The sequence below is a fragment of the Bison bison genome, unplaced genomic scaffold (assembly GCF_000754665.1).
Source record: "Bison bison bison isolate TAMUID 2011002044 unplaced genomic scaffold, Bison_UMD1.0 scf7180017864190, whole genome shotgun sequence".
NCBI lineage: Eukaryota > Metazoa > Chordata > Mammalia > Artiodactyla > Bovidae > Bison > Bison bison.
The window spans coordinates 2,519,938-2,535,640 of NW_011494762.1; the positions used below are offsets into that span (position 1 = coordinate 2,519,938).

The following is a 15,703-nucleotide window of genomic DNA, read 5'->3' on the forward strand; positions in this document are numbered from 1 at the left end:
GTAGTGATTGCAGTAAATTGAGGGGCTTCATTTCCTGCTCAGACCTCTTGCTGCCGCCATCTCTCCACGCCTCCTCCACCACCACCATCCCCGCCCACTGCCCAGTGTCAGGTGACCACGTACCTGTTCTGTTCCCACCCTCCCTGTACTTCCAGCACTTGATTGAATCAGCCCCTTCTGGGGTGCCCCTTACCTTTTCCTAATCACTTCTGTGACTAGAATAGAATTATTCAGTAGCTCTTCTAAAGAAGTACCTTACACACTTGATTAAAAGCCCAAAGAAGCTTCAGGGAATTATTTTTCTCCTGCTTGAGCAGCATCTGCCAGTTTCCCTGATTTTCCTGTAATTATCTTAGTATATTAGCCAGAACTCATTTAACATGTTACGGCTCAAGTAAGACTGAGCACTGGCTAAGGAAATAGTGGTTATCGGATTTGCTTGAATAGAGTGTATATTCTCAGTCTGCATTCTTATTTAGAAATGAGTTTTTGTTTTTAGAACAACAGAAATGTCAAGCAGAGGTGCTGCGTGTCTTTGCTTCTGCCTTGGCTCCAAACCTCCCTAAACTAGGGCCTGTTGAACTCTCTCTTTTCCATCTCTATAGTTACCTACTGTTGAGACCTTGACTTTCAGGGTGAGACAGCAAGTTCACATTCTAGCTCTGTCACCTGATAACTGAATGCCTTTGGGCAAGTTTATTTAACTTCCTTAAGCTTTAGTTTCCTCATCTATTCAATATCTATCTGATGGGACTGAGATTAATCATGATAGCATACCTAAAGGCTTAACAGAGTACCTGGAACATAATCACTCAGTAAATGATAGTGGCTGTTATTATTATGCTATTATTGATAAAATTGTAATTGTTTTTGCACTTCACAAAAGTATGGGTAGACTCAAATCTGGATACTCATTTGTATAAATAAAGTGACTGAATGTAAAACTCCCCATTGTGGTGGTTCTTTGCTTGCTAACTTGTGTCTGACTCTTTGACCCCATGGACTAGCTGGCCAGGCTTCTCTGTCCATGGGTTTTTCCAGGAAAGAATACTGGAATGGGTCGCCATTTTCTGCTGCTGGGGATCTTCCCAACCCAGGGATTGAACCCACTTCTTCTGCATTGACAGGCAGATTCTTTACCATTGACCTACCTTGGCAGCAAAAATCTCCATGACTCAGAGTTTAAAGAGAATACAAAATCATTAGCTGTTTTCGGCATTTCCCACATCAGTTTGCTTTGTTTCAGCATTCCAGTGCAGATTTATTAATCATGCTAATCTCAAGGATTGCAGAGAGATAACATATACATACATTTGCACACACGTGCACATGCATACAGCCTATATGTGTACATAGGTGTTTATTACACTTTAGAATACAATATAATAAATTATATCATAGGTGGGTGAAAATAAGTCCCTTAGACTGACTCATTTTGAGAAAGATTTCTCCAAAACAGAAAATCTAAATGTTAGTTTTGCAAGTATCTACCATTTTGGAGTAAGTGGCTTAGCCAGTAGTTTGGATTTGGAGCTCAGTTTTTTTTTTATTTTATGAGACTGTTATTGAAGCTTTGAAAATATGTTTGAATTCCCAATTATTTTCATATAGAGATATTTATCAGAGATTGAAGGTACAAAGAGTTTTGACTAACAAAGTGTAAAATCTAGTTTATGGTGATTCATAGGAATTCTGTTAATTTACAAAATACGGTAAAATCACTTAGGTGCATTGGTTTCATAAAATTTTAAGCCTGGATCTAGATATTGTACTTCCTAAAGTGGATTTTTTTAAATAAAAGAGAACAGCAGCAACAACAAAATATATGTATATGTATAAAATATATGGAAGAAGCCCTATGCATGAATATATATGTTTTGCCCAAGTTTCTACAGATGGAGTTGGTTGTGTCTGGTAATTGGATACAGTTAAATGTTAAAGTTTCAGTAATATACCAAAAATATAAAGTACAAGAATAAAAATTCCATTTCCTTTTTGTTCCAGGTTCTCTGGGAGATGCTAACAAGGGAGGTCCCCTTTAAAGGTTTGGAAGGATTACAAGTAGCTTGGCTCGTAGTGGAAAAAAACGAGGTAAGACTACGATCCCCCATTCAGGTACATAGATCAGAAAACAGTATTGGGGTTTTGCAAAAGACTTTTTCATCTTCTTCAAATTGAAAGTAAGTTCACGCTTATGGAAAGATTAGCAGTAGGAGCTAACACAAAGGGTCAAAGTGATGTTATTCCTCATGAATGGACCCTTTACATCTAATTGTTGCAGCTTCACGTCGTGATGCTGTAGATCAAAAATTGTACAAGTACTGTACTAGTTTCTCAGTCTCAATTGTAAAACCTAGGGGTTTGTTCTTAGTGATGAAAGAGGCCGTTGCGTCCAAGGTAGGGGAACAGTTTAACTCCATCTCCTGCGTTTAGGACATCTTTTTTACTGTCCGGGAGTTGATATATCTGTAAGAGACCTTCAGCTACTTCAACTTACCTCTCCCAGCAGGAGTCACTATAGTACAAGAAACTGTCGCTTAGATGAGAATTTCAAAAATAAAAGAAGAAAAAATAGTTTCAAAAAAGGGAAAAATTACAGTTTTGCCACCTACGTTGAACACTACATTGAAGATGAGCTCCTCGCTGGAATTGGCGAGGCAGTGGCGTAACTGCTCCCTTCTTCATGCAGAGCCTTTCCATTTCAAAAGAACTTCAGTGGCGTAAACAGCGTTTGTGCTGTGTCCCCAGCCTCGCTTTTCTTCTTCCCACAAATTGAGGCTTTCAGTTAGTTGGACCTATGAGCCTACATCAGAGAACATGGTACATTCATATCAAAGAGAGCAACTACATTTTGAAAGGTTTAAAATTGTGACTGAAACGCACAGCCATGGAGATTCTCAGCATAAAGATGAAGCATCCAATATCAAGGTATTATGAGAACTTAGATCAAGTGATGGAAGCACGCAGTTGTCTTTGCAACACTGCAGAACAACTTTATTTCACAAAACTTCTTCATTTCCACGTCTTATCTGTGCCCTCCACAAAAGGGAAGGGTGCAGCCTTAGGATAAAATAATTTGCCAAAAGGCGAATATGTAGTAATATTCCCTTTTTAATGCCTTAAAAGAATTAGATTGATCTGCTCTCCATGGTGAGTGCAGAAACAAACTAGATCAATCAAAAAGCTGCTATTGACTGAGAGAAGCCAAGTTTTCATATTTAGATCACATAATCCACAGTTACCTTATTAATTTGTCCTCCTGAGCCATTGAGATTGGATGAAATGTTCATGATAGCTGAAGTTGATGGGAGAGAGCTGCCAATTTAAAGAAAAATGAAAAGGTGTAATATTTAAGAATGTGTCTTACTCATTGTTTCACAGAGGCTGTTCTGTTTTAATTAAATGTGGTAGTTCTTCCTGGTGTGCTATTCAATCAGACCTCACACACAGTATAACTGATTATTTTCATGGTATGAGAACCCACTTCTTTCTGTTCGGTTTCTTTTGCCAGTGAGATGATTAGACATTTAGTTCTGGGTTGACAAATAGAGTAAAGAAGGTTATTGACCTTCTGTTGACTTTGGAGCAGAATATTCAATGTCATTTTTTTTCTCTGTATCATTTTAAAATAAAGTAGGAGGAAATTTTATTTTAAAGCTGACTGAACTCTCCAAATATGTATAAGACAGAGTAATTAATATTCTAAAATAATATTTCATTTAAAGGAGGGCAGAATAGCTGTGAATCTAAAGCCCTTTGAAAATATTGGAGTATCCATCAAGGATTTTTAAAGCTGATGAAAAAAATGAATTTAGAAGCTGCCTTTGAGTAGTTGACTTGAGGCTTGAGAATCCCCCATAAATAGCTTTCAGGACCTCCTCAGTGGATACAAGAGGAGGCCATCTCCCTGTTTGTCTCTAGGGAATCCCCTAGACTGTACTGTTTTATCCATGGGGTGATCTGATGATCAGCTAATAACAGATGGAGACTATTCAAATGCCTCCCCTATTGTATTTATTAAATATAATAGTCAGTTGAAAGAAACCCACATGGTGAAATATATTTTCTCAACTTTCTAGTGAACCAAATGCAGATTGGGTGCTACAGGGGTATTTATCCATTCTCATTCTGCACACTTCATTTATCAGAAATAGGGAAATTAAGTTCAAATGTAGTTTCCATTATCATCATTCAAGAAGATGTCTTCATTTCACCTCATAAATAGTGGCCCTTATTATCAAAACAAATTCTGTTGAGATAGCAATTAAAATAATTCCCAAGGATTTATTTTATAATAAAATTGAGACTTTGACTTAAATATAATTTCTAAAAATCCCTTCAATTTCTAATTATTTTATTTATTTTTGCTCTGAAATACCTTGGGTTATTGAGTTGAAAAGAGAAAGCTGTAATTGTTTTTCAAAGGCCTCATTTAAATAAAGAATGACACGTTTAAACTTTTAGGGAGATATTTTAAATGTAAGCTAGTCATTCTAGACTCATTGGAAGTTGCAAAAATATTACAAAGAATTCTGTGTACCCTTCACTCTGCTTCTCCCACTCGTGAGACATAGATATATATATATATAATATCAGAATATATAATATCAGTATATATAATATCAGAACCAGAAACTTGACACTGATACATTACTCTTAACTAGACTCTAGAGCTTATTTGTTTTCACCATTTAGGATTGCTTTTTGCATCTATAGGAAGATCAATACTTTCTAAAAAATATATCTGAAGGCCTTTGATTCCAAACCCCTAATAATGAAATAAGGTCTTCAAACAATAACTTTTTCTATTATTAAATTCTACTGAAGCTATAATCCACAAAATGCTGTTAAACTTTACAAAGCAAACAATGAACCATTATAGAAGACATGAAGTTAAGAGAGTATTACTAATTTTTAAATCTTACAGGTATGTCTGTATGCCATTGGACTTTCCATAAAACTCAATTAGTAGTCATTCAGAATGTCCTAGCAATATAACTCCATCTTTTCAAGTACATAAATGTGTTTTATTCTAAGTAGCAAAACAGCTATTCTTTATTAACATGGAAATCCTCAAAAACTTAATCCATTTTTCTTGACTACACTTTAGAAAAAGGTAATAAACTTGACTTAAAAAATAATTATTGTATCTTATGTAGAAAATAGTGCAAAAAAGAAGAATATAATCTTTAATAAAAATGTCATGCCTAATTTAGTGATTGGGAATTATTTTCAGTTTGAAACTTTTATTTTTCAATATTTAAGTTTTAAGTAGTCTTGCAAACCTGGTGTTAATATCTGGTTGTTTCAGGATGTTTTAACAGAATACCCACAGTTATGTAATCACACTTAAATATTTTAGATTCTCTTTTAAAGTACTTTTTAGTGCACCAAAATAATCCCTTACATAGTGTCTGAGTCTCGATCTAACTGATATTTGACCATGTCAGATAATTTTAAATAATTATTTCTCCTTTTGTAATGTCTCACATATGGCATCTAAAAAGTTTGTCAGTGTGAGAAGATCAACACCTATATTCAGCCAGTTCACATTTCAGTTCTTGGAAAATGTGCTGAAGTTACGTTGAAAATGTTACCTGTTAGGAAAACTTGTTTTTCATTACACATGATGTGTGTTCAGTCACATAATTGCAGTCACTGTCTGTTTATATTAGTTGCTACCCCAACGATCTTACCTTTTTTTTTAGTAAACTCTTGATTTTCTTTACTTTCATGAAAAGGTTTCCAGTTCTCATTACAGTAAAATAATAGTGTCGTTTACAACATCTTACTCTAGTCTATGAAAGCACAAAACCAGAGGTTTAAAAATGCTTAGTGTAGTCTCTAACTTGCAGAGTTCCTTTTTTTTTTTTTAGCTTTGCTTTAAAGTTTTATTTATTTTGGTTCTCTGATTTTAATTCCAGATTGTCTGTTTTCTTGGCAAGACAACTATTTTTCTAGTTTTATATGTAGCCTCCTCCAAATCTGATGAAATTGTTTTAAGTTTTTTATCTGCAAAACTTCTTGGCAAACATTGCAGAAAAAATCTTCCTACTACAGAGGTTCTCAGCTCTGTCACACCCGTGAGTGCATGCTCAGTCACTCAGTTGTGTTCAACTCGTTGTGAGCCCATGACTGTAGCCCACCAGGCTCCTTCATCCATGGGATTCTCCAAGCAAGAATACTAGAGTGAGTTGCCATTTCCTCCTCCAGGAGTTCTTCCCGACCCAGGGATCGAACCCCAGTCTCATGTCTCCTGCATTGGCAGGCAGATTCTTTACCACTGAGTGATCTGAGAAGTCCCCTTCATACTCAATACTCTGTTTATAACAATTATTTAATGCTCCCTCTTTATCCCTGAAAGGAAATTCAGTGGTAATACAGCCTACTAAACACATTGTATTTTAAGTCAACATAATACTCTAAATGTAATATAAGGAAGAAATACATATGTATTGCAGTGTATAAATGCTCAGGCATGATGACAGTGGAGGTGATAACGGAACACTTTTAGATGCCTGCACCTACAAATAAATAGAATTCAGCAGCTACAAATGCAGAATAAAGATGGGTTATTGTGAGTATTAATGATGCCAGTACCATGAGCAGCACTATATTGTAGGCAAGATTTTCCCAATATTATGCTAAGGTTATAAATAATGCAAAAATCAATCTACCCTTGATTTATTTCATTTAGTAGTTGCATTCAAAGAAAGTTCAGAGTATTTTTAAAATATTCAAAAAATACTCTACTTAGAAATCAAAGGTAGAGTCTAAGCTCAGAAAAGTATAAAGCTCATCGTTTTCTTGTCTTACATGAATGCACATGGGGCATTTGAAGTTTGGTGGAATGCAGGAGAATTTTTAATCAGGCTTTATGATATATTGAAAGATGGTCAGCATTCTTGACCTGCTCTAGGTACAACCCTCCAGACTTTAAAACAAAAATGTCTCTGTAGATTTGTAAACTGCCTCTGGGAGAATTACATGTTCTATGAGAACCACTGCTCTAGAATGTTAGAAAAAGACTAGTCTTCACATTATATTCTTTGTTCTATCAAGTCCTTATATTTTATGAGTTTGGCCAAAACTAAGACATGATGAATCATCCATTCAGAGTGTCTCATTTGCCACTGAGAAAATACTTCTATAAAATTATCTCTGTGCTCACGTTTTCAGAAGTTGTACACCTATTGCCAAAGCTGAACTGGTTTCCTAGTTACCTGGCCTATTTGCAATTTTCATAGTCACCTATAAAAATACAGTGATAGGTTCATGGTTTAGGTTTATGTAAGTTAGCATATTGAAAAGCAGAGACATTACTTTGCCAACAAAGGTCCGTCTAGTCAAGGCTATGGTTTTTCCAGCAGTCATGTATGGACGCGAGAGTTGGACTGTGAAGAAGGCTGAGCGCCGAAGAATTGATGCTTTTGAACTGTGCTGTTGGAGAAGACTTGAGAATCCCTTGGACTGCAAGGAGATCCAACCAGTCCATTCTGAAGGAGATCAGCCCTGGGATTTCTTTGGAAGGAATGATGCTAAAGCTGAAACTCCAGTACTTTGGCCACCTCATGCGAAGAGTTGACTCATTGGAAAAGACTGATGCTGGGAGGGATTGAGGGCAGGAGGAAAAGGGGACGACAGAGGATGAGATGGCTGGATGGCATCACTGACTCGATGGACATGAGTCTGGGTGAGCTCCAAGAGATGATGATGGACAGGGAGGCCTGGCGTGCTGCGATTCATGGAGTCACAAAGAGTCGGACACAACTGAGCGACTGAACTGAACTGAACTGAAGTTCCAACTTGCTCCTCTCTTACTGTAGTTTCTTTTGACCAGATTCTATATTTTGCTGCATTTGTTGTTCTGAGCCTGATTTCTTCATCCACTATGATTCCTCTTTGGAGGAAAAGGTAAAGTGTCATTAGAGATTAGATACTATGAATCTAAACATAAGTTCTCTCCAGTCACATATTAATCAACGGACGTTTTAAATTTCATGTCTTGTTTATGCTATTAAATTAATTCTTTCATATCTTCCAATTAGTATTTCCTTCCTTTAATGAGCAAATGCCTGTATTTTGTTTTGTTTTGGCTTATTTTTTCTTTCTCTCTTATAGAGATTAACCATTCCAAGCAGTTGCCCCAGGAGTTTTGCTGAACTGTTACATCAGTGTTGGGAAGCTGATGCCAAGGTATATATATATATATTTGTTGTTATTGTTGTTCTGAAATCTCTCTTGTTTGTCCGGCTTTGAGCTTTTAAAACATGGGATAATCAAATTCATTACAGAGCAAAACAAGGTTGCTGCTCCTTTGAGCCCCAGATTGACTGTGAAGGCTTTCTGCTGACATTTGCTTGGCATGAAACCTAAAATCTCATTACTGGCTCTTTCTTACAGCACTCCAGCATTCTTGAGTCAGTAAAAAAGAATTTTGTTCCTTGTTTTTAATCTTCAGTAATAAGTCTTGCACCTTCACATCATATAAATACTAGCACACCATGCTTATTATAAGCCAGGCACTGTTCTGAACACTCTATCAACTGCTTTATTTCTCAGAATATCTCTGTGAACTGGGTATTGTTATTGTCCTCATTTTACACATGAAGAACCAAGGCACGGTTAAGAGGTGAGGTCAAGGCCACCCAGCCTGTAAGTGCTGGAGCTGGAGGCTGCGCCCAAGCTGACTGACGCGAGTCCCTGCACTTAACCCCCCCACCACATTGCCTCTACTAGAAGTCCAATGCACCATCCATTGCGCTGCAGAGCCTGACCACCACACTGCCTTTCTAACCAAAGACCAGGCAGAAGTAGCGCTTCTAGAGAAGCTCCATACACTCTCCCTGTGGAGTTTCAGTGATTTTTTTTAAGCTGTCACAATAGAGTTGGAGAAATTCCAAAATTGAGGCTTTCATGTGGTTATCACATTCAAGCACAAATGGCCCATTTCCCTTCCCCGCAAAGACTGGTTTAAAAGACTGTCACATACATACGGAAGTGTTTATAGATAAAATGATAGGCGAGTCTTGGATTTGCTTCAAAATACAGGGAAGGGAAATGAATGATGGTATAGATTAAATAGGATGGGCCGTGATGATTTTTGGAGTGATAAGTATATGGAGGGTGTTCTTTCTACTTTGGTGTATGTTTGGAATTTGCTGTAATAAAAAATTCTAAAATAAAAAAAGATCCTCACAGATGAAATATTAGAATAAGAGAGAGAGACTCGAGAAAAGAACTACAATTTTAAAGTTCAAATTTCTGCAGTCCTTCATGGAAATAAGTGTATCACAAACTGACCTTTTAAAGATAGATCTAGAAAGGAAAAAAAAAAAAGACAAGAATGGAATTTCTTCCTTAATTTAAACCCAGTCCCTATATGACTTTCAAGAAGAATGAATAATGTACACAGCCATTCCCTTCATCTCCTCAGGGGAGGTTTCAGGACCCCCCTAGAATCCATGGATGCTCAAGTCCCTTATATATCAGGGGTGATTCAGTCGCGACCCTTCCCTTTACCCCAACTGTGGTTACACTTCCTCACATTCAACAACCAACTTGAACTCTGGCTGATTGAATCCATGGATACGGAAAGCTGTGGTTTGTCTAGGCAAAATAACTCAGAAACACTTGGTGAGTATGGGAATCGTGTTAGTATCACACAATTCAGGGTGAACCATAAGTAAAGCACACTGTTCCATTCCACAAGTGAGAACAACTGAACTCCGAGCACATCAGTGAGGCCAGTAGCGCAGCAACGGACACAGAACCAAGACACCCCTTCTGCCCAGCCTGTGCAAATTCACCTTTGCCCTGGTAAACCAGCAGGCTCAATCGGCTTTCACTCCTGTTCATTGAACGACCTTCACCCTTTTTAGAGTCCTGTATTTACTTAGTTTTTTTTTTTTTTTTAACTAAAAAAATTTTTAAACTGTTTAGTACTTTTGTTTAGGATTACTATTGTTTTATGAATTTTTTTGACAAAGTTGATAGGTTTTGAATGGTCTGTCTTGCCCTCTGTGGGCCCTACTTTAGTGTATGATTTTGCAGAATGTGGGGCTTTTTAAACATGAAGAGAAATGCCTGCACTTTGCAACTAATCTGGTGGAAATTATAATTGGCTATTTGCAAGATTTCTGTAGAATATTTTATATGATTAAAATACAATCTTTTCATATGCTACCACTTATATATCCATTGTGGCATATTTAGTCATTTTGGTAGTATTTTTCTCTCTAATGCGAAAATGGAAGTCGCTCAGTTGTACCTGACTCTTTGCAACCCCATGGACTATACTATACAGTCCATGGAATTCTCCAGGCCAGAATACTGGAGTGGGCAGCCTTTTCCTTCTCCAGGGGATCTTCCCAACCCAGGGATCAAACACAGGTCTCCCGCATCACAGGTGGATTCTTTACCAGCTGAGCCACCAGGAAAGCCCAAGAATACTGGAATAGGTAGCTTATCTCTTCTCCAGGGGATCTTCCTGACCCAGGAATCGATCTGGGGTCTCCTGCATTGCAGGTGGATTCTTTAGCAACTTAGCTATCAGGAAAGCCCTTTCTCTCTGATACTCAAATAGAAATTTCACTCGAAATTATTAGTGCTAAATTAGATGAATCCAACTAGATCACTGTAACTGTAATTATATTTCAGTATACAAAGCAGGTTTTTAATTTCTTAATCTGTGACTCTGTACTATATTAATTAAAATTCTAAGAATATACATTTATGGTATATTAATTAAATGATAGTGTAAACACCTACACAATAAGGACATTAGGTCCAGAGTTGATGCCATGAAGCTGGCATATCTTTTTATTTTTTTTTTTTCTTTTTTCTTCTTTTTTTTTTGGCATATCTTTTTAACAGGTAGTAAGCTGACGCTTCAGAGAAGGCAATGGCACCCCACTGCAGTACTCTTGATTGGAAAATCCCGTAGACGGAGGAGCCTGGTGGGCTGCCGTCCATGGGGTCGCTAAGAGTCGGACACGACTGAGCGACTTCACTTTCACTTTTCACTTTCATACATTGGAGAAGGAAATGGCAACCCACTCCAGTGTTCTTGCCTGGAGAATCCCAGGGATGGGGGAGCCTGGTGGGCTGCCATCTATGGGGTTGCACAGAGTCGGACACGACTGAAGCGACTTAGCAGCAGCAGCAGCAAGCTGACACTTCTTTAATATCAGAGGAGTCTTGTCTTCTAGCACTGTGAAGTATGAATAAAGTTTAGATCAGTTTTTTTTTGTTTCCTAAATTCATGGCATTTTATTCTAATACAACTAACATATATGCCCTCTATATTTGATTTGATTATGCCTCCAGCTCACATTTCTAAGTCATTGCTCTCTCCTCTAGACATACCTTACATACCTTCTTTATTCCTGAAACATGTTCTTTTCCTTCTTTTCTTTCCCCTCCTGATTACTTCATCATCAAGCCTTCCCCAGTTATTGTTTCCCCTGCCCATACTAAGTACTCCTTTTCCTGAACCACAGTCTGGGCTACTGCCTCATTTTGTGCTGTTGCATTTTAAAAAGCATCTTGTCTTCCTAAATGGATTGAAGGCTCCACGAGGAAATAGAGTTACTTTTTCTTTGTCTCCCTATAGCATCTCCTGTAAATTTAGCAAGTAGATGTACAATTTGTTGTTGACTAAAACAGCCAGACCAAGGTTTATTTCCTGAGAGGCCATGTTTTAGTTTTCTGGCTAGAAGGAAGGAAGGATTAGTCGTTCAATCGTGTCTGACTCTTTGCGACCCCATGAACTGGGGCTTGCCAGGCTCTTCCGTCCATGAAATTCTCCAGGCAAGAATACTGGAGTGGGTTGCAATTTCCTTTTCCAGGAGATCTTCCCAACCCAGAGATTGAACTCAGGTCTCCTGCACTTCAGGCAGACTCTACCATCTGAGCCACCAGGGGAGCTCTTCTCTGGCTAGAAGTATATAGCAATTCAAACAGAAGTTGGTCCCAGTCCTATGCACATAGATACAGCAGTAGTTGGTAAAAATATATTTTAATTATTTTTATTTTCAGTCCTTAGATTCTAGAGTATTAAGACAGATTAAAATGTTCAGTTCACCTGTAGAAATATGTTCTTTTGCAACAAGGAGGTAGACGTGTACAAGAGAAAAAACTGCTCCTGTATTAGATAAATGTTGGGTCATTCCAATGGCTTTGATCAGATGCTCAAAAAAAACCTTTTTTTTTTTTTTAAGAAAAGAAGGAAGTAAAGGTGGATATTAGTTCAAGTTCTAAAATGACATTTCTAAAAAAGGACAAAGCAATAGTTAAAGCTCCAAGTTTGATAGGAAGTAATATCTTACTCTCATGTGATAAAATATTTTGAAGGATTTAAGAGAATAGACCCTGGTTCTGTAACTTGCTACCTGTGTGATACTGGGAAATTCATATTTTTCTGAGACTGATCTTCCTTATCTATAATATGAAGATAACAAATAATGTATACAGATGCTTAATAAATGGTTCTGGTTGTGCCTTTTTAAGTAGGCAGAGCCTACATAATACATAAAAGGAAGCTAAGCCCCTTTGGAGGAAGATCCTAGACCACATGTTGTATTCTGTGATCAAAATACTCATGAAATATTAACATATGATTCTACATTGCTGCTATGTTCTGAATGTTCACTTTGATAATTTCCATCTGGGAGCATATTCTAAATATGAAATAAAGATTTTTCCAGGGTTACTTGCCATCCAATTACAAAAAATGTTTTACCTTGTCTCAAGAATGATTAAGTGTAGGGAAAAATATTATTCTTTGAAAATTTGTCAGCTCCTCCTGCTTCTTTTCCATGAAAAATGAAAATCCTATATGTATTATATAATTAGCTCCTGTACAAACAAAACATTTTTCCTGTTGCTACCTGACACATGGATGGAGAAATTAAAATGGAAACACATTCAAAGAAGACAAATGTAATTTTTTCAAATTTCCAACTTAAGGCACTTTTTGCTTATTACAAGGCTTAATGTACCATCAGTGACATTAGGCTACCTACACCCTTTTTTTAAACACACACACACACACACACACACACACCCTTGAAAGAGGACAATAACGGCAGAACTCAGAATAAATATTCCAGTTTTATATTCCTAAGAAAAAATTACCTTGCTTAATGTAGGAAACACTCAAGTCCTAAGAGCAAGCCACCTCAACATTCTTTCTTCTTGTTTTTGTGCTCCTAAATTAAAATGCATGTTTTAATTGCTGCAACTGTAATTTGTTCAGAAATGGTATAATTATGAGGCGTGATGAAGAGAGAATGTGCATCACCCTTTTATTATCTTTCCCCGCTTTTGCTTTAACCTTTTGTCTCCACCTTGGCTAGAGTCTAAAGAGATAGACTAGGGTAGTTTTTGCTAGCTAAAGAAATACACCTAACCACTGCTTTTTCAATTTCTGGTAAACAGTACCTGAGAGTTTCCCAGCACCAAAGCTAGTTATATTGTGGAATAACCATTGAGAACAGTGAAGTTATGATGGCTTTAAAATTGGGGAGTTTTTTCTCTGAGCAACTGGTTTAGGAAATTGTATAAGTTCTGCTAGATTGATAAGTAATTTTCCTCCAACAGTTTATTATAAAATGTTTCAAACATACGGAAAAGTTGAAAGAATTTTGCAGTGAGCACTGGTATACCCATCACCCTGTGTGCATGCGTGCATGCCAAGTCGTTTCATTCGTGTCCGACTCTGCGACAGTATGGACTGTAGCCCACCAGGCTCCTCTGTCCATGGGATTCTCCAGGCAAGAATACTGGAGTGGGGTCCCATGCCCTCCTCCAGGGGATCTTCCTGACCCAGGGATCAAACCCATGTTTCTATGTCTCCTGCATTGGCAGACATGTTCTTTACCACCAGCGCCACCTAGGAAGACCCCTATCACCCAGACCCTACCATTAACTTTTACTATGCTTGCTTTATCACGTAGATGATTTTTTAAAAGACTTAACTGTTTCCTTTCAGGAGTCTTTAAACATACCCCAAAGAGAACTAATTCGTACTTTCCTTACCTGGAAAAATAATGTAATCATTCCAATCTTAGACAACACAATAGAAAAATGACATCTGAGCCTATTATGAATAATTGATTGAAAATAAGTATGGTTCCTATGCAGTCTGACAGTTGTGAAAGAACAAAATCAGGATATTACATCGTATCTTATTTTGTTATGGTGATTTGACCTTATTACTATGCTTGTGGATATTTCTCTTAAAGATCTACTTTCCTAAGTCCCAACAAGTGATTATTTTTTTCTTCTTCAGAAACGGCCTTCTTTCAAGCAAATCATTTCAATCCTGGAGTCCATGTCACTCGATTCGAAGCTTTCTGACCAGTGTAATTCATTCCTGCACAACAAAGCAGAATGGAGGTAGGTGCCTCCCACCCCAGTTTACATCATCTGGCTTCAAGGGATTGTGGGTGACTAGCTTCGGACACGAAGAGAACCTGGGAACTTGATGACAGTCCCAATCTCTTAGAAATTGGGGCTTTTTTGTGTGTTTTTTTCTGTTAAAAAATTTTGGAGATTGAATAAGCTCTCCCTCTCATATGTAAGCAGTGTTCCTCTAAGCATGTTGCTTTATCATATATCTAAGTATTTAGGAAGAATATTGAAGCAGTATCTTCTGAGACAAAAGGCAGTTAGCAGACATTCCTTCTGTATACACTCCCTGTTAGGAAACTGTGGCCTCTGTCCAGTGAGAAATAAAAATACTGTCTGCTTGGAAATAGGCAGAGTACTTTTTCTGTTGATGGGAGAGGTAGGGAGACTGTAAAAACACTTATAAAATAAAACTTTCAATGTTATAAATCCTATTACATTTTGTCAAATGTAAACAAACTTAGTAATGGGAGAACTGTATTGTGTGAGGGGAAGAACTAAGCCAGAGATGAGACATTTGAGCCAGGTCACATGATGTACAAATATAAATAGCACGTTTGGGCTCTGACATTATTTCTCCCTGACTCAGCAGAGATTTCAGTAACTCACCCCTGCTCTTGATAGCTATGGGTAGTAACATGACGCCTCACGCCACCTGCCGGTAGCAAATGAATACTACAGGCACTTTAAAATGACGGAGTTGTTTAGACCTGTGATCGCACATTTCTTTGGGCTTTCTGTTTGGTGTTTTACAATAACCTTCTTTATTTTTTATTCTTGAAGAATCTCTAGGATCGGCGAGTTAAAATGAATTTTTACTTAGTAGTACAAAAGTAATACTGTTTGCTAGAGTCTAGGTATGACGGACTTTGTTCTGGGCTCAAAAAATTAACAAAACATGTTAGTAATATTTGTTTCCTACAGTAAGAGATCAGCACACATCTAATCAGATCACTTTCCTTAAATCAGTATAAGGAGCTCCCATAACTCTAGGACAAAGGCCAAAAAACAAGATTCACGACACCCTCTGTGCTCTTGCTTTATCTTGAGTATCATTCTATCCTTTAATTTTTGGCTTTGGTCCTTCAACACGTGTCTATTTCTCCCTCATACAGAATCCTTTCAAATGCCGTTTCTTCTGTATAAAATTTGTCCCATTTCAGCAGCATACCAGCCCTGATGCCCAAACCCAACTTGGCTCTGATTCATATTGCTTCAGATAGTAGATGAAAACAGCTGTCCTTCAAGCAAGTGTGTCCTGACCCCAGACCCACTGAGGTTCCACTTTATG

At 37.5% G+C, this 15,703-nt stretch overlaps 1 protein-coding gene across 2 annotated transcripts in view; it reads left to right on the plus strand.

The window, feature by feature from the left end:
* Positions 1-15,703, plus strand: part of LOC104991388 (mitogen-activated protein kinase kinase kinase MLT) — a 155,398-nt gene that overhangs the window by 84,612 nt on the left and 55,083 nt on the right. For both annotated transcript variants that reach the window (XM_010843839.1, XM_010843840.1), the window contains exons 8-10: positions 2,005-2,091; positions 8,122-8,196; positions 14,294-14,400. In XM_010843839.1, the coding sequence (XP_010842141.1) occupies positions 2,005-2,091; positions 8,122-8,196; positions 14,294-14,400 (269 nt within the window). The remainder of the gene's footprint in view (positions 1-2,004; positions 2,092-8,121; positions 8,197-14,293; positions 14,401-15,703) is intronic.